Consider the following 18,606-nt stretch of genomic DNA (forward strand, 5'->3'; position numbering starts at 1 on the left):
TTTTTGCATCCAGAGCCACACTGAGGTTGTTTAGAAAGTGCCATAGCTGCATTGTTGTTAGATGTTTGATGTAGCGGAAGGGCAATAGATCAGCTACATCACCATGAATTAGGCTACAACAAAAGAAAGTTAGTGAATCCTTTTTTTAAAAATAAGGATTATGTAAATTTTGAGGGATTTTTAGTGACATGACTGTTTACAGAGTAAAGTTTTTTGATGTGTTACATTTATTTTTAAGATTTAATCCAAATGCAACTTGACCTTACCGAGTTGATCTTCCAGTCCTTCTAAAGTCAGTAAATATACCAAATATTGGAGGTTTTGGATTGTAGTTTACCGTATTTTACCACATTGCTTGTTTTTAATAGTTAGTTTGGAATCAGCCCATTTCCCCCCTGCCCTTCTCCATCTCTGATTGGTGACCATCAGGTTTGGCTCTGAAAAATCAGACCATTTTTTCTGTTCATTTAATGCATCACAATTTTAAAAAACTCCAACCATTTTCAGTCTGTAAAGGCATCAACTGAAAGCGTGCGCAAGAAAACTATTAAAAATAAAGTAAAGGATTGTGACATATAGACATAGTTGGTAACACCGTTGCCTTGCAGCAAGAAGGTCGTGGGTTCGAATCCCAGCCTGGGATGCATACATTGGTTCTAATTTAGCTTCTTAACACAGCTGACATCACTGTTAGGCTATTTGGTCTTTATAAATTGTCTTTTGGTGTGTGGATGTGGGGGTGTGCACCCCTGTTTGCCCCATGTGTGTCTGTGTTGCCCTGTGACGGACTGGCAACCTCTCACCCAATGACCGCCTCGGTGACCCATATAGATGATGAATGGATGGATTGTGACATACAGTATGCTCGGATATTTGTGTGTGGCACTTTCATTTTTTATGTATTATTGTCTATACCCATAAGTGTGTTAGGTCAGTAGAACGGCAAAAGCTTTGAAGCTGGAAGTGTATCTAATGCTTTCTTTTATTTTCTGTCCATTTTTTGTTTCTGCTCTTCTCGGTGATCCACAAAACCTCTTTGTATTCGTGCACATTTTACGGCATTTCAAAGAGAAGCTATGCTGAGACATGATGTCAAATTATTCAATAATTTAATAATGTAGAAAAACCACAACTCTTCAGTGCGATAACGGAACTGATTGACTAGATACTACAAGCTGTACTTTTTTTTTAGGAGATGACGTTTCTCCTTTTGTTTTTAATCATTTCTCAATTCTTGATTTAATCATTTTGACTAAATATGTGTAATATTTAAAAGCACAACAACATCATCTTTATTGGAAGTAAAGTTTTTTTTGTGTGTGTTTGGGATCCACGCTTCATTTTTCATAAACATCCATTCATGCCCTACCTGCCTCAGGTTGGAAGTGACCACCGAAGGGACCTTGCTGGGATGAATGGAGGTCTTTCATTCCGGCTATCAGGCCTCCTTTATTTCCTCAAATATTCCCGTCGCTCTCTCTCTCTCTCCCCATGCGTACCTCCTCCTCCCTCCGTACCCTTCCTACCTTGAGGCCTTCCCCCGTGTGCCTAACGCATGAGACCGTCTATTCATGCCCAGCGGACACGGCCTGTCTGAGTCGGGCTCACATGTAGAGACATACCTGGGCCTTTACCTGCTGCCTTTCAGTCATCTGAGCTGAAGGAGTACATTGGCTGAAAGCCTCAGCCACCAGCGTTGCCTGGAGACACATCCGACATACATGCGCTATGGTTTGTGTTCGGAGTTGTCTGCTTGTGATCAGTGAATTCTTATTGAAATAGTCGCAGTGAAGGATGTTTCCTGACAGTTTTTTCTCCCCCCACGTGTGCATGTTTGTTGATTTTAGACAGCAGATTGCCTACTTTTCACTTCAGTTTAGATCTGTTTCCACTTGTTTTGTCTACCTGTCCCTATTAACCGTTAGAATTGTATAGCATGCAAAAAGAGACAGCATTTGTAAAAATGTTCTGGTGTCTTGACTGGTTATATGGTCATAACTTTTTTGGGCAAGAAAGCAATGACAAATTCAGTTTGCTGTTTTCCGGTCAGGAAGGTACCAAAGGCCGAAAATGAACATGCAGGATGTCATAGAAAACATACAATACAAGGTTTCCCCCAGAAAACTTGCTAAGCCCGGTGGTTGGGTGCTAAGGCAGTCATTCATTCAGCGGGCCGTCGTGTTTTTGAGTTAGAACATGTTTAAAGTTGACTGAAATTTTGAAAATATCACTTGATAATCATGTGTTATTGAAAGATTGGAAGATTAACACCTGAAGACCAACTATAAAGTCTTATAAAATGCAAACATTTTTAAAAAACTGATATAAATATGCAATGCTTAGCCTGGTGGGGGCACAAGTGAAGCCTGGTGGCCCGCCAGGCTTATAATACACTGGGGGAAACCCTGCAATACACCTCATACAGCTTGATTATGGCAGCATCGTTTTGTCAGGGAAGGTGGTCAGAGTTTATAAAAAGAATCACAGATGTCAATGGAGGCCATTTCTGAAAGACAAAGGCTAAAAGATTGAGAGCCGAAGGTTTGGCAACATGAAACTAGGAACAGATTGGCATTAACGTTGTTATTGTCCAGTTTGGGTCATTTTTTATATTGTATTGTGTCGGTCAGATGAGTAGAGTTACTCTGATATTAACAACCAAAGTTTATTTACACCTTGTTGCTGTTTGTGTTTCTGGAGGTGGAGGGGAGGAATTTTGCCATAATGTTCTTTGTTTGGTCATTTGATAATGACAGTGACACAAAGTGTAAATGCTTAGATGAAACGATGTTGATGGTGATCTAATCTTTTCCAGTTTAGAAAAGAAAAATAGATATAATCATGTTATGTCGTATTGGTAAATGTTGCTTATCAGCCATAACAGAAATAAAAATATCAGCGATGCACCGACTTTTTTCATTTACGTTACCGATACATATTTCTAAGTTTTAGTTTGGGCCGATACCAATCTCATATTGAAAAAGAGTGCTGACTTGACCTAAATCATTTCTATTTGTATAAATGCAGATATAAATGTACTGAATTCTAAATTTGTTTGTTAACTCTCCAGCAGTATAGCACACTGAAATACACCAGTAGCTTCACAAGCTCGGTCAAAAACAATGTAAAAACAACTCAATCTTAATTTGTAGATAGTTGGAATTAGGAGTATAAGAGCCAACATAGAATAAACAACACAGCATGATGTTGTTTAAAGCACAAAGCTTAGGATGACTAGATCCGCCCTTATGATTCTGGCACATTGTCACCGATACCCAATCCAGAACTTTTTTCAACCCTGGGACCGATACAGCTAATAATTCCGGATCAGTGCATTTGTAATTAACATCGGATATCGATATCAGCCCAAATTTTTAGATCATTACATCCCTAAATACACATTTAGTTCTATAAGGATGCAGTTAGGTAAAAGCATCTTCATCTGTTACAGATTAGCCCAATCAAACACCAGATCCAATTTCAATTTTGACTACGTGGCAAGACTCTTAAAGTGCCGTTCACGTGACCCGTCTGTCCAGTCCAACTGTTCTTGAGCTTTTTTTTTTTTTTTTTACAAAAAGGCATAGACAAACATTTTAGTCTCTAGACATAAACCAAAGGATATGCAGCTGCAGGTTTTTCCGATTTTTATTTTACATTTTGAAAAACCATGCATTTCCCCCCTTCCACTTTGCGATCATGTGCTGCTTCTTGTTGGTCTGTCCCATAAAAATCCCACTGAAACACATTGATTTCTATGGCAATTTTGTCAAAATGTCATAATAAGTTCAAGGGCTATAATTACACGAAAGAACGGCATGGTGTAGGCACTGTTTTGTCTTCTCTTGGTTTGTTGGTAAGGCTTTCCTCGTTGATGTGGAGACCACATGGACGTGTCTGATTATAAGTGGCTGTGGCTTTTTGGAGCCATGCTGATTAGTGTGTGGCTTTGATTTAACCAGTTAATCTCCGCTCCACGGCTACAACATGCAGGAGGAATTTAGCGGAGATGTACTGCTGGTTTGTGGATTACTCCTTTTGTGGAGTAATCCAACATTTCCACACTTGCACAGCTGCAACCTTTGACCTTTGTTGCGTACCGTGAGCTGCGATTCCATTACAAATGCGCGTTAAAACAAAGTACAGCAGAACACATGCAAAACGTTAAAAAAAATAAAAAGCCACAATTTCGTAAATGTGGTGTTTTCATTAAATAAGACATTTAATAATTAAGCACATTTATAAAGTGACGCAGATTTGTCCAACAGTTTTAAGAGTCTCCATTGTCTACTTTAAAGTTGCTCCTCATTTTCACCCCGTCTTTTCACTGACCCCTGTCAGTAGAGCCATTAAGGCTCGCTCGCCTGCACAGCGCCGTTTTCTGGTGAGGAGTATTTTTGAAGTGAGGTGAGGCTTCTTTTTTCAGCAACCCACAATAAAACGATAGACTGACAGTCTCAGTGTAATGAACCCCAGGTGTCTTCCTTCCCAAAACATCTTTTACCATTTCGGCTGCTTGGTTTTAATCTCTTTTCTGGTTTCTGTGTACTTGTTAATGTTCCTTTCATGAATTTACTGGGGTTTTTTTTCCCTCTTAAGTCTTTGTGGCTTTGTGAGATGATTCTCATTAGCTATGCGTCCTAAGTTGTTGTGACGATCTTGGCAGGTGTAGCAGTGAGTGTTTTATTAACCCGTCAGTCTTATTTTGTGGAAGAGAAACTATTAGTGTTATTTTTATGCATCATGAACACGTACGGCACAGTTTATGAGCCTTTGTTTTGACTCCTTTATGATCATTTTTCATTTCTGCTGTTCAATGTTGTCCAGTGAAACCGAGAAGCTTCAGAGATATAATCATCTGATTACGGACTTTGTTCACTTTGTCCACCGGCGCAAACGTGTAGCTCTCAGATGTGTCCTAGTTAAAGTCGACTCTTTTCAGGGTTCAAGCACTCATGTTGGACGTATGTGGGGTAAGCTCACTCAAAGTGAGTCTTGATCTTTTCTTTTTGGCTTGAGGCCTGTTAACAGCATTTTCTCGTCATAGAATCATAGTCAGTTGGGCCGTTCTAACACATATGCTTTGATTTATACCATTCATACTCTGGCTTTATGATTGGGGTTGTTGTCCTGCTCAAAAGCGTCTCAAGCCTTTTGCAGTCTTTTGACAGGTTTTCGACCAGGATTGCTCCATCTTTTGCTACATCCATTATTCCATTAATACCGGGTCTCAGATTAATACTCCACTTGCATGACTTTTAAATTTAGAGGGATGTCAAAGTCAGATTGCAGTTGGCCTCCTTCCCTTAGAGGGCGATGGATCAGTAAGATATGCTTGTATTGGGACTCGTTATGCTAATTACTTATTCAGAGTAAACTTTTTAGATATGTTTTGATTAAAGAAATACACCAGATATGTATTTATTATTTCTCTTGCACTTCATGGTTGTCCATTAATTTGTGTAGGATTATTATGTATAATCCAAGAGAAGACCAGAGCTGTTTGAGGCTGTAACAGGACAAGAGGTTTTGAATGCTTATGTAAGTCACTGTGTATCATCATTGTGTATTTATTTAAGTTTTGTAATATGTCTTGATTCGGACCTTGACGCTGGCATAACATGTAAGATTTTTTTGATCTAGAAGGCGAACTCTTTCAAAACTCATGTTAGAACAAACTGTACATTTAGGTTAATCATTCTGGGTGGAGTCTTTGGGCTGTCAAAGTAAAGATGTTTATGGATATGTTCACAGAGAAAGTTTTAGGGAATACTGCCTATTTTCTCTTGGAACATGCCTAAGTAACATGGTTGTTACGTCAAAGTGCATAGTAGACATCCATAAAATATTTTTCTCCTGTACAAAGAGAGGATATACACACTCATACACACACACACGCCTACACACACGTCGTTTCGGCATGCTGCAGCCTGCTTCGTTTGTCATGTGTTTCATCCAGATACTCTTCTCTGTCCTCCCGCTTAACGCGAGTCAGGATTTTGTCCTTCTGCAAGAGCAGCTGTGTATGTGTTCTCACCTGCCAGCGGCCTCGACCAAACACCAGCTCGTAACTCCACCTCATCAGCTGTCTGCGAGGAAACGACGACTCAAACACCAGCCTTCAGGAATTCGGTTCAACCAATTACAGACTCCAAAGACGGTTGACATGCGTTCACTACTGTGTTTACTGTCTGACAGAGGAGCTGTGTACTTTGGCTGAAGTAACAAGGCCACACTTTGCTCGAGTGGTGTCATGCATAATGGTGCAACGTTTTAGTAATAAAGGATATGGATGCTATTCTGAAAGGATCGTTAACAGTGTTGTGCAGTTGTGAAATATAAAATATGATTACATAAGTCATATCATATTGCCATTATCAATTTCTTGGCAAATTTGTGCACATTTGCACAAAGTGCAGATGCAAAAATGTTAAAATGCAGGCTTTTAATTAAACACAGTAATAAGATGTATTACTGTTATGTTAATGTGTTTAATATTCAGTTTCTAGTTTTGTAAAGGTTTTACTTGACAGTACATTTATGAAGTTATTTCTTTAGAAATGGAGAGATTATGAATTAAAAATAATTGAAATATTGTAAGTTTGATTCTAGCTTTCCCCACCACTGAGTGAATGTGTTTATTATTTTAGAACAAATTTCCAAGAGTTTGTGAATTTAGGTTTTTAAGATCCCGCTCGGATCTTCTGCTAGCAGTTAGCACTGCTACTGTTTCTGAAACAGCAGCCTCAGTGTTTCACATTTTTCCAAACCGTTCATTCGCCTTCATATTAGGAGCTGATGCAACTTCACACTGTGTGAGAGTAGTCAGTCATTATTTTAAAGCAAATACAAAGTGTTTAGCATCTTCCGCCAGCAATTACCACTGCTAGCCTTTTTTAAAAAGCAGCATCGGTGTGTTTTATACAGGGAATTTAGCTCCTTAAGTGAGATATTTTCAAAATGCGCCCATTATTTCCAAATCCATCATTTTCCAGGGCAGAGTTGAATAGTTCAAATTAATAAAACAATAACTTTGCTAATAAATACATTGAGCCTTTCTGTTACCTGCTGGAGTCTCACTTTAAAGGTTGGCGCCTAAATGAACATTCAGTTCATCTTTTTCATTTCCTAACAACTTCCACCCTGAAGGTTGACGTTGTTAGTGCAAACTGTTAGCAACTCGCTAACCCCTTAGCACCTAATGAGAGGAATAGAATCAGATTTCTGAGTTTCTGATCACTTTAAATATCCTAAAAGTAATAAAACAGAACTTTGTCTGCAGGTGCCTAAGTTTACTAACACCTTTATAAACTTACTGACTAAAGAAATTGTGTTTTTGATATTCATTTGTGCCACTTTATCAACGCACCCCGCGTTGATAAACGTCCGCATTTAACAGGTCAAGTTTGAATTCTGCCGCACAAACAACCGCGCAAACATCCAAATGTCAAAATGTCGATTATCTACTTAAACCGATAAAGAAGATGCAAGAAATGGGGAATAGCTGACTCGTATGTTTCTGTTTTCTGCAGGGGGACATCCAGCAGCTCCTGATTGTTGCTGATCCTAAAGCAGCATATGACTACTGTGACCATTACAGCCCAGACTGTGACACGCCGCACAAGGATTCGCTTCAGGCCCAGGAGCCAGACGAAGAGGTCAGCCAACAAGCAGAGCTCCTTATTAATCTAACTCTTACAGTAAATTGTACAGCTGCAGTTGGCAAGTTTTATTTATTTATTTTTTTAATAATTGATTATTCTGATGATTAATCAATTCATTGTATTAAGAAATTTGGCGCATTCTGTAGATTTTTCATTTAACTTTTTGAGCATATTTGATGTTATACTAGAAATACATATAAATAATTAATTCAATTCTCTTGTCAGAAACTAATCATGCCATTGCCTAAAATGCAATAACGTTTCATTCTTTTAGTGCACATTTGTTGATTTGCCACAAAGGATAACACTAATCCGTCTATTATTTGATTAAATGATTAATAATTGGATATAAAAAGCTTCGTATGAAAATTTTAAAGCTACAATTAAGCCACTTAAGGAATTCTAGGAAGAACATATTTGCAGACAAATTGTTTTTTTTTTCTTAAATGCAAAATGTATAAGTTTTTTGTCAAGTTTTGACATTATTACTGCTCTGAATGTGTTTTCCTTTCAGCGCATCACTATTATTTTAATCAAAACACTCCAGTTAGCTATCAGTCAATTGCCAAGTTAGTTGACTCAACATAAAACATGAAAATCGGACTCGTATATATCTGTGGTTCTTGTGTTTGGGAACCATTAAAAACAGTCAAATTTGTCATTATTTTGGAACAAATAAACGGTGTAGAAACCATCCTTCAGGTAGCTGTCTGGGAAATACACAGCAACAGGTCGGGGAGAATCATCCAAAGCTTTTAAAACCGTAAATCGACACCGGTTGCCGGTTCCATGCTAGGTCACGACTCGCAGGATGAGAAATACCTCAGAGCTACACGTCACTGAGACGGCGTGCTGCTTGCTACGAGGCTCACCTTTTGTTTTGCAGCTGCTTCCAGTGAGAAAAGTTCCATGACGAGATCGCTTGAACGCAACTGGTAATTTTGGTTCTGAGGAGTTTTTTTATGAGCCTTTTAAACCCTCCATCTGCTCATGTTTGTAGGTTCAGACCAACCCAGCAGGTTTCAGCTGTTATTTAGTTATCCAATCCATGTTTCGGTTGTCTACCTGTAAATCTGAACTGTATTATATCGTGACGTTGTGCTGTTTTGTTAATTAGCATAATTATTAATACAGTCTTTACTTGCTTTTTCTGTTAACGTCTCCATTTTATCGCATTGCATAAAATGTAATTTGGAACTTTTTCCTGAACACAAAACTTTAATGGCTTCAAGTGTTTGAACTTGTAACCTGCTGAAGATGATGCGTACCGTATCATCTTCTCGCTGAAATCACATTTTTAATGCTTTTGCTAGAAACTAAAACCCGCCCACTCTTCTTCTTCTTCTTTTTTCCGTCTCTTCTCTGCCATTCTCCACCACTCCAGTACATTACTGACGATATAGATTACAGACAGTTCTATGAATACTCTGAAGGACCAACAGACTCCGTCCCGACTGACGAATACTCTGAAAAACAGGTAAATAAACAAAAGTGAAAAGAAAAGCTGTGTTTGCTTATTGTCGTTCCCCGTTCCTCTGTTTGTCTCAGAGTTGTGACTTCATGTGCGCTCAGTGTTTTAAAAAAAACCCAAAAACATTGTGTATTTTGCATAAAAATAACACACAAAAAAAGAGTCAGAGTAAGCGCTCCACTATATTGTCTCACTAACAAGAGTCACATTCATGGATATGAATAATCTCCTGACGGTGTAGAACTGGAGGAGTGAATCTGAGTGTACATGCAGACACACACTGTTTGTCCTTCTGTCTGAAACTGTCTTTGCTGATTCTACCTGCTTCAAGTGTGCTTTTGCATTTCAGCACGTCCTTAAAAATAATGTAAGCGTAATATAGAATATCAGCTGGATTGTATATAATTTAGGAAAATGCAGCAAATTTGACTTCTTAATACCTACATTATTTCCAAAGATGTGCTGAAAGTGTGCTTGTTACATGTTTCACAGAGGCTGCTTGCTACTTCAAACAGTTTTGAAGACGCAGTAGATCTAAGAAGTGTTCACACACACACCCCCAATATGCATTTTTTCTGAAGTAAAACAATGAAGTCATGGTGGCAAAATAAAGAGACAGGTTTTCAAATCGTATTGTTGTCTAAATCTAAGCTATATCTATATTTAAAGTAGCATTTGACAACCTAGCTCCATAAGTGTGCAAACCATCAGTCTGATACTTGTTGGCCTTTTGATTCAGTTTTCCACCATGTTGGTGTGCATCCTGGATTGGGCTCTTGTTGATTTGGATGAATACTTGGCGTCATTGTCTTGATGGAAAGTTAAATCATTCTTCATCTCTATTCTAGCAGAGACCTTGTGCTTTTGGGTAAAAAGTGACTGGTGTTTGGATCCGTTCACAATTTTATCCATCTTAAAAAAAGAAACCGATGTTGTTCATGTTTGGTTTCAGCAGGCCGTTTAACATGTTCTCCCACGACATTTTTGGAGATTTTAGTCAGGTTTTTATGTTTTCTGGATATGACTTTTCTTAAAAAGGAAATATTCACGCCTGGGAGAGAAAAAATTGTACGGAGAATGCTGGAGATTATTTTCATAACTAGAGCACAACCAGTGTTTGTGCCAGCATTTCTGTTTTGCCCAATTAATTACCAATCATTTTTGGACCCTTCTCCTGACTGATACCTTTGTATAAATCATAGTAATCCTGGTTTGCATGCTTAGGCTGAGCTACAACTTAGCTTTCTTAGCTTCCTATATTACATATAGCTTAGCGTTTTTAGCTGAGGAGAAAATTTGAGAGAATTCTTACAAGGACACAAAAAGTTTATTTCAGGTTCATCCAATTTAGTATTACCAAAAGCAAGAGTATTCAAAACAACTTGCTCTTGAAATGTGTGAATGTGGAAAAAAAAACATAGTCATTTCCTTTCGTTGCATTTAACCCTGCAGCATACACAGATGCAACTGCAAATATCACAGCAGTGACGCAGCTGTGATGCGGCTTTAGCATGCTTCAGTTTAATAAATATGAACAAAAGCCAAACGCGTTCCCAATCCTGATGCAGCAGAACACTGTGAATTCCGTCTACACATTATTCAGAACAAGTGCGTATAACAAGCAAGACATGCTTCGTCTTTACATCCTCACATTTAGACATGCGTGGATTGTTTTTCGATTCGTCAACACTTTACAGATTTACGTTAACCGTTCTCTCTCTCTTTCAGTTTAATTATACATAATATATTTTCTAATAAAGCTGGAAAAGTTTTTAAAGTGGCGTAGCATGATCTTTTATGCTCCGCCTAGCATTTAAAGAGGGGTGTGTACTGTTTTAGATCTACTGTGCGTACTTTATATAAATCTTTTGTGTCACTTAATCGTCCCTCCCTTTGATTTTTGAACAGGTTCGGCCGATGCGCAAATTTTTCACGGACTCATAAAAAGCCTGTGCACGAGTTGAGAGGACTGCTGTTGCTGTTATATGTTTGTTTTGTCTTGATTTGTCTTTGTCGCCATCAGCTCTTACAGAGAATCAAACGTAGTGTCTCCACGAAAAAGAAGACGGCCAAAAAGTCCGCCAGTAAAACTAAGCATAAGCCCTTAAAGCCGACCGGCAATAAATCCCCGGCTAAAACGTTTTTCCACAACAAGAAGATGACGTGGGGCTACCAGGCCACAGCGCCGGCGCGACCCAGAGGCAGTTCTAGGGTAAACGTTTGTCTCCCGGGAAAAAGAGCCGAATCCGATCAAGATTTGCCCTGAACAACGAAGGGAGAATCTATGATGGCGGATGTAGAGTTCCCCTAACCTCTCCTCTGTAGATGTAGCCTAGTGTGTAGTGAACTCGAGAGGACCCTCCCTCGACCGACCTCTGGTATGAGCCTTGTTTTAACCCAGATTCTTCTTTCCTTTTCTTCCAACATGACTCAGCTAAACAATGTAGAGGGAGATTACTATACAGACATTGACTACGGAACTCTAGATGGTACTCAGACTCAGTCACCTGTTGCCACGAGCGGACCAAGCGAGGTAATTTTGTTTTCTTCCTTCTCAATCTGCATTTTCAAGTAAAAGCCACTGTTTGGTGTTCTGGGACGTTTGACCCGCTTGACGGAGCTGCTGGTATGACATGATAAAGACACAACCATTCAATTGAATTGAAGTGTCTTTTGATTTGTTGGAGGCCTAGAATGTAGCTGAACTTGTGATGGACGTGGGATATGTTAAGCAGTACTTAATAGCAACAATTTATATTCTCCACTGGATGCTAGAGAAGATAACACATGCACCATGTGAAAATGTGTTAAAAGCCTTAAAATAATTCTATTGCAGTAGAATAATCTCAAACCTGAAACAATTGGAGAAATGTGATGTTTTGTGTGCGTTAAGGTTGTTTTCACACCTGATCGTCTCGGTTTGATTGGGGACCGAGACTATTTCAATGGTTACATGTTACATAACATTTGTTACATCTTCAGTTGCACCAAACCTTTTGGGGAACCTTTTTACCCCCTCGCCTGTGGGGGCGCTGCACCAAGAACCACTAAAGGTAATGACACAAAAAAAAACCTCTGAAGAAGACACTAATCGCAATTTCCTTCTCCAAGAAATGTAAACAAAAATGGCTTGACGGCAAATTTTAGTGATGGTATTTTTGTTTTGTCTTTGCCAAAAGACCACTTAGCCATTTCTCCAGCTAGCTCTTGATTCTCATGTGATTCTCATTGTAATTACCCAGAAGGCCCTGCTGTGTAGTCCGCTGGACTGTTTTTGGAGTGGTGTCCGGTCCAGTTGCATTCAGATGCGGATTCAAATTGCACCAGAGTTCACTTCAACTGAACCAAGACCTTGTTTTGTTTCCTTTTTTGGTCCACATCAGAGATGCGGTTGCGAATTCCCACCAAATTAACCAAATTCTCCCCAAATGAACCAAATTCTCCCCAAATGAACCGGACTTTCCAGGCAAATGGACTAAAGCGGACTAAACAGGGATGGCATGAATGCACCCTTTATCAGTGAGGAAAAAATAAGTACTGGTGGCACGTTCCTCTGTTGTTGATACTTCACACGTCTCTTCCGTTGGTACAGAAATTAGTCAATTTCAGGTTAACATCATTCTACTGCAATAAAAGACAAATGTAAGGTTTTCCACCACATTTTCACAAGTGCCAACAGCCAAATACATCGTCATCTGTTTTGTTTCCAGTTTCCGTTTTTCTATGGCAAGCAGTTTTCTCAACACATAATGCTTCATGCTTTACTCTGATCTGAGAAGTTCCATGTGAATAGGTGAGACGTTGTAGTCCAGTCATCAAAAATGAAATAATTTGTTATTCACTTTGTACTGTCTGTTTTTTCTGGACGCTCTAAGTGCACCTTCAACTAAAGGAAACCTAGGCTTTAAGAGTTTCGTTGTGTGCTCATGATTGCTGCATCTCATCACCAGCCTGACTCATAACTCACTCAGAATGTGGAAATAGATAATGTTCTGTGGCCTTATAAATAACTCAAGAATGAAAGAAGCCAACATATTCCCCCTCGTTGTCCATCACACAGTTTGATCAATAGTTCTGCTAAGTATTTCAAATAGAACTATGATCAACAGACTGAAAATCCTCTCACTGCCTGCTATGATCGCGCTTTTGCTGCCTCGTTGTTTTGGCAAATTAGATGTGATTATGCCGGGTATTTAAAATGAATTATTGGCCAGGAGGGATTACTGCCAACAACTGTGTAATCGCATCTACTTTGCTGCGCTGCAAGGTTAAAGCCACAGTGATCACCATTTGGAATGTGAGAGAAAGTCCTGCCAAGTCACTGTGGTTACAGTAAGTCTATGCCAGACACAGAGATCATGAGGGAGCTTTAAAGGCTGCTAAAACGCACTCATCACAATGATTCATTGGGTGTCAAATCCTGATGTCTCGATGCAACATGACGGATTGATTTGATGCGTTTGCAAATATTTGAGAGAGCGATCCGAGGCATCAGGCAGCCTTTCTCTCTGCAGTCGGCACAAAAATGGCTGCTTGATGAGAAAGCAAATGGCTGTTCCTCTGTCAACCAAGCCACCAACTGGAACGGTTGACGAAAGTGATGATAGCACTTTATTAATTATTACTTTTAGTCTGTTTAGTTAGATATGTGGCAGTTACAAAGCCAACCAACCTTAACTAACCTACAAGTAATATTATCCAAAAATAAAGTGTTATCATTGTCATGATTTCTTTTTTTGTTGTTGTTGTTGCCTAATATCTCAAGTGCTTTTGTAACATTTACAGTGCCTTGCAAAGGTTTTCATACACAGTGGACATATTTTAGAATGCTACAATAACAAACTTTAAGGCATTTTAAAGGCATTTTGTGTGATTAAGCCAACACAAATTGTAAAACAGAAGGAGAAAGATTCTCCCTATTTTTGTACCCAAAAATAGAATGGCATTTCAGTCCCCTTTACTCTGATGCAGCTAAATAAAATCTAGTGGAAGCGAGTGTCCTTAGACATCATCCATTTAGCAAATAGTGTATAGCTCAGACGTCCTGTAAAGGCTTCGAAGTTTTGTTGGGGAACATTAGTAAACAAACAAAATCATGAAAACCAAGGAGCACAAATGGCAGGGATGCTAAAAGAGGAAACGAGGTCACAGCTACGGCCAACAAAATGGTTTAAATCAAAGAATGTTTTATGTTAGAATGGCCAAAGGTCAGATCTAGATCCAAATAAGAATCATGAAAATTGATATTTTGAAATGTTTTGGATCCAGTCTTTCTAATATAGTTCATTTATGTACTGCTGTTTCACAATAAATGTCATCTGAAGACATCTTACTGAACTTGAGCAATCTTCCAGAGAAGAGTCGGGAGCTGTTCTTGTCTTAAGTTGTGTGAAGCTGGCAGAGACATAAAGAAAGACTAAGAGAATTCAAGGTGGTTTTATAAAGCAATTACTCAGAGGGGATGAATATTAAAAAAATAAAATTTAAAACTATCATTTTTAACTTCTCTTTTTGCTCAGGAAATTGTCATGCACTACTTTGTGTTGGTCTATCACAAAAAAATCTCAAAAACAATGAATTTTCTGGTACATTGGATATGAATTCCTTTGCGTTGGACTGTGAAAGTAATTTTTTCCTCAGTTTCATAACTAACAACCTTATCTCTTTAGTTTCTGATTGTTAACTTTCTCCTTCTTCGCTTGTGTAACAATGGGAAGGCTGTAAAGGAGGATTTTATCGGGGCGCACGCCACCGAAGCCCCTACTCTCGCTCCGGAGCCCGGCACTGTGTTGGAAACGGGGGACAACTCGGAGACCGGTGCGGAAGCATATGACTTTAAGGAGTATGACCTGAACGAGTATGACTTGGGCAAGTTAGACAACAAGTATGATTATGGGACATACGATGAGTACGGCCCCCTCCCATCTAAAGCCCCGACAGCCTATGGTGAGGAAGTGGGGCCCGGGGTTGCTGCCGAAACCGACTTTTCTGAAAGTACAGTAAGTATCGCACCCCGACCACGCCGACGGAGGGGTGTGTGCATGAACGGCATGGCAAGAGGACTCCCTCTGTCTCCCAGTGCATGGACTTCTTTTGGCTTGGTTTGGGCAATATGTCATTGACGTGTTGAGTGTGGAGTAGTTCAGTGTTGCTGTTTCTGTTGTTCGATTTGAATCTGCTACAGAAAAAGTGCATGCGTCTGTCTGTTAAAAAGAATCAAAACGTATGTGTTAGCTAATTATACTCTTTCGTCTCGCTTTATCCTATAGAAACATTCAGTCACACTTCATCTGTTCGCACACAACCTACAATCAGTGGATGTTGGCCCAACCTACACCACGCCCATAAATACCTAGGAAAGCCCACTGCCCCTCCCCACCCACTCATCTCTCAGCACTTGGACCCAATCCCTCCCTCTTCATCTGTGCTATTTTAACAAGCAGCCTGTAACATGCAGCTCCCTTTGTTCACTGCAGACAACTATTAAATTATTGGCTCTGCCTGCGCAGTACACACACACACACTCGCGCACACCCCGCACACGCACGCACTTTATTGGATACATGATGTTAGGGTTTATTGCCTTCGCTTTCTGCCAAAACGTTTGGGCTCGGCTTTCACCAAGCAATATGTACAATATGTAATTTTTCCTTGGCAATAAACACGTAGGCCAGCATCCCTTCACTCTATGTTTAGTCAGGGTTAGATAATCTTTGCGTTTTGCAAAGGTTCATGAATCTCAAATTGTGTTTCAGAATTTGAAATCAAGATGACCAAATGCCACCCAGACTTTTTTTTTAAGAACTACTCTTTTGTGTAGAAGATACAAACCAGGTGCTAACTTTAGCATCTTTAGAATGCTAATCATTAGCCAGTTGTTGCAGTCTCCCAGTGCTCCCAAATTATTATTTTGCAACAGTTTCTTATTTTTTACCTAAAATGCTGCCAGACAAAACATTTTAAAAGCGATAGTGGTTTCTGCTTGCTTCATCAACAAACTTCACCAACACAGCTAGCTAGCTAGCTAGCTCAGGAGCTACTTCCCTTTATACTTGAGGATAAAGGTCACAAACACAGATACAGCAGGGTGTCGAGCTCAAGGCATTCCCCTAATAAACCTCTAATGTTTAAGTATTTCTGTCCTTATGTGTCTGTAAATATCTTTTTAGAACATTTTAACTCGTGTTTGTTTGGCTTTTGGGTTTACCAGCATCTTCAGTTTCCCCCACCAATTTATTAGCACCACTTACGCATCTGCACTCTTTTCCGGTACTGATACCACCAAGGAGTTCAGATATGCGTCTTTCTTTAGAACAAATATTTCCCCACACTGCTCAGTGCAATACATTGCGATGCAATGACACCTTTACCTAATTTCAAGCCTTCAAGTCTGATGCGTGTTCTTTCTTTTCAAGACTAACATTTTGTTTCATCTCCTTGTAGAGTCAGGTGTCTTTGTGTTGTACGCGATTCCTCTACTGACTATTGAATGAGACTTTCTACTTAAAAATGCCTCTTGGATATTTTTACCTGCTATGTAAACAATGTCTTCTTTTTTGTGTTGTGTCTACAGATTGCTGGTTCTCAAGCTGCCTTCGGACAGAAGGGCGAGAAGGGCGAGCCGGCCGTGATCGAACCTGTAAGGTCCAACATGTCCAAAACATGCTAATGCTATGATCTGTGTTAAATAACTTGTGTTTATGATAGAGACATCAGATTTTACTGTGAAATTACATATAATCCAGAGCAACAATTTTATTGGTAGTTTTAGGCTCCTTTCATTCTGACAGTAAGATGAACTTGAATAAGTTGGCTGCATTATATATATATTAAAAAAAAATCAAACAACATTGTGTAACAGAACCTAATTCATTTTTATTTGAAACAGAAAAGCATAAAATAATTCATATTACTACTAGAATATTACTAAATTAATTCATGTTATCCATGAAATGTATTATGTGGATTGTGGTGCATATACCTGAACGAAACAAAAAATATGGATTGAACATTTTTTTAAATTAATGTTTTCAGGTTCTGTTTGAAAATATATATATTACGCCATTTTGTGATGAGAGAGACAGAAACATAATCAATAAAACTGATTAATATGGCTCATAGCTAGCCTGAGGTTGGCCCATTAAAAGATGTAAACCAGGTGTGTCTTTTTTCGTAAGCGAGGGACAAATGCAGGAGCTTTATTTCAGCAACTGGTGAGGGAGGGGCAGCAAGGCATAACTCTGTGCTTTTGCTCTATCTTTATGGTCAGGACTTGATAACCTTTGAAGCGATATTAACAGATTTTCAGCTGTTTTGATACAGGAACATTTTTTAAACCTTGGCCTATCTAGATTTTTCCTTACAGTTTTCACTGAGAATCTGAAATATTCCTGCAATTAATGGGCGCTCTTCAAAGCAACATTTGTGTGTCTCTTAGGGCATGCTGATTGAAGGACCACCAGGACCACCCGGCCCATCTGTAAGTGTGGCGTAAAAACAAAAGTCGGTGTAAATATATGTGGGATTTGACGAGAAGGTAGCAATGCTCACTTATATTTGTATTTCAGGGTCTTCCGGGACCATCAGGCCTTCAGGGACCCCCGGGCACTGCTGGAGATCCTGGTGACAGAGTGAGCAAATGCATACCTCCCCAAACCTGTCCAAATTGTTTCTATTTGCAGTGTAGCATCACAGGTATTATCCCATTGTTGATTAAAAGTGTTGGTTTTAAAGTTTTATCTGCATTTAGTAACTCCATAACAAAAATTGAGACGTTTCGAAAAGGTTTGTATTCAAAGCTTTTCGAACTGAAGGAAGTTCATAAGCCCACTTTTTTGAAGTCTTCCTGTTAAATCTATAAAAGTTTAAACCAAAATCATTAAGCAGCTTAAAGACGAATGAGATAAAGTCAATAAAATCTCTTTTTATAAGTAGCTTAATATTTTTAGTTTTTCAAAGCTGCATTTAACTTTAATATTGAAGCATTACATTTTCCAATACAGATAAATCACAGATCAGTTTTGAACGCATAATATTGAAGTAGTTTTTTAGTTTTGAAACAAGATATTAGTTTGAGACTGAATTGTATGAGGTGAAATCTTTTTGTTATTTTCACCCAAATAAAAAAAAAAACCTCCAAATTTTATTAAAAAAAAAAATTAACTTGTTGATTCCGATGATACGACTAAACGCATCTGGCTGTTAAATACTGTCTCTTTTTAGGCTTTTGCTCCAATCCACCATCCTACCACTGACTTCCACACACAGACAACACATCCTTGCTGCTCTGAAAGGATGTTGGTTTTGGACCAAAAACTGTTTGGCCTACAGAGGGACAGGCAAAGCTCAGGGCCTGGTGGAGGGGAGGGGATCTTAGAATATGTAGATTTAATAGAGGGCACACATCCAGCATTTACAGCTGTGTGTCGTCTTCCATACGTTGGCTTCCAGATGTGGGACGGTTCTCAAACT

General features: G+C 39.1%; 1 protein-coding gene across 6 annotated transcripts in view; it reads left to right on the plus strand.

The window, feature by feature from the left end:
* The window catches only part of col11a1a (collagen, type XI, alpha 1a), a 98,898-nt gene that overhangs the window by 14,377 nt on the left and 65,915 nt on the right, over positions 1-18,606 (plus strand). For 2 of the 6 annotated variants that reach the window (XM_028005572.1, XM_028005573.1), the window contains exons 5-11: positions 7,533-7,658; positions 9,049-9,141; positions 11,570-11,668; positions 14,853-15,134; positions 16,709-16,774; positions 17,573-17,614; positions 17,703-17,765. In XM_028005572.1, the coding sequence (XP_027861373.1) occupies positions 7,533-7,658; positions 9,049-9,141; positions 11,570-11,668; positions 14,853-15,134; positions 16,709-16,774; positions 17,573-17,614; positions 17,703-17,765 (771 nt within the window). Of the gene's footprint in view, positions 1-7,532; positions 7,659-9,048; positions 9,142-11,158; positions 11,348-11,569; positions 11,669-14,852; positions 15,135-16,708; positions 16,775-17,572; positions 17,615-17,702; positions 17,766-18,606 lie in introns of all 6 variants that reach the window. The other 4 variants (XM_028005575.1, XM_028005574.1, XM_028005576.1 and 1 more) reach the window with 4 other exon arrangements.

The sequence above is a fragment of the Xiphophorus couchianus genome, chromosome 21, assembly GCF_001444195.1.
Source record: "Xiphophorus couchianus chromosome 21, X_couchianus-1.0, whole genome shotgun sequence".
In the NCBI taxonomy this organism is placed as follows: domain Eukaryota; kingdom Metazoa; phylum Chordata; class Actinopteri; order Cyprinodontiformes; family Poeciliidae; genus Xiphophorus; species Xiphophorus couchianus.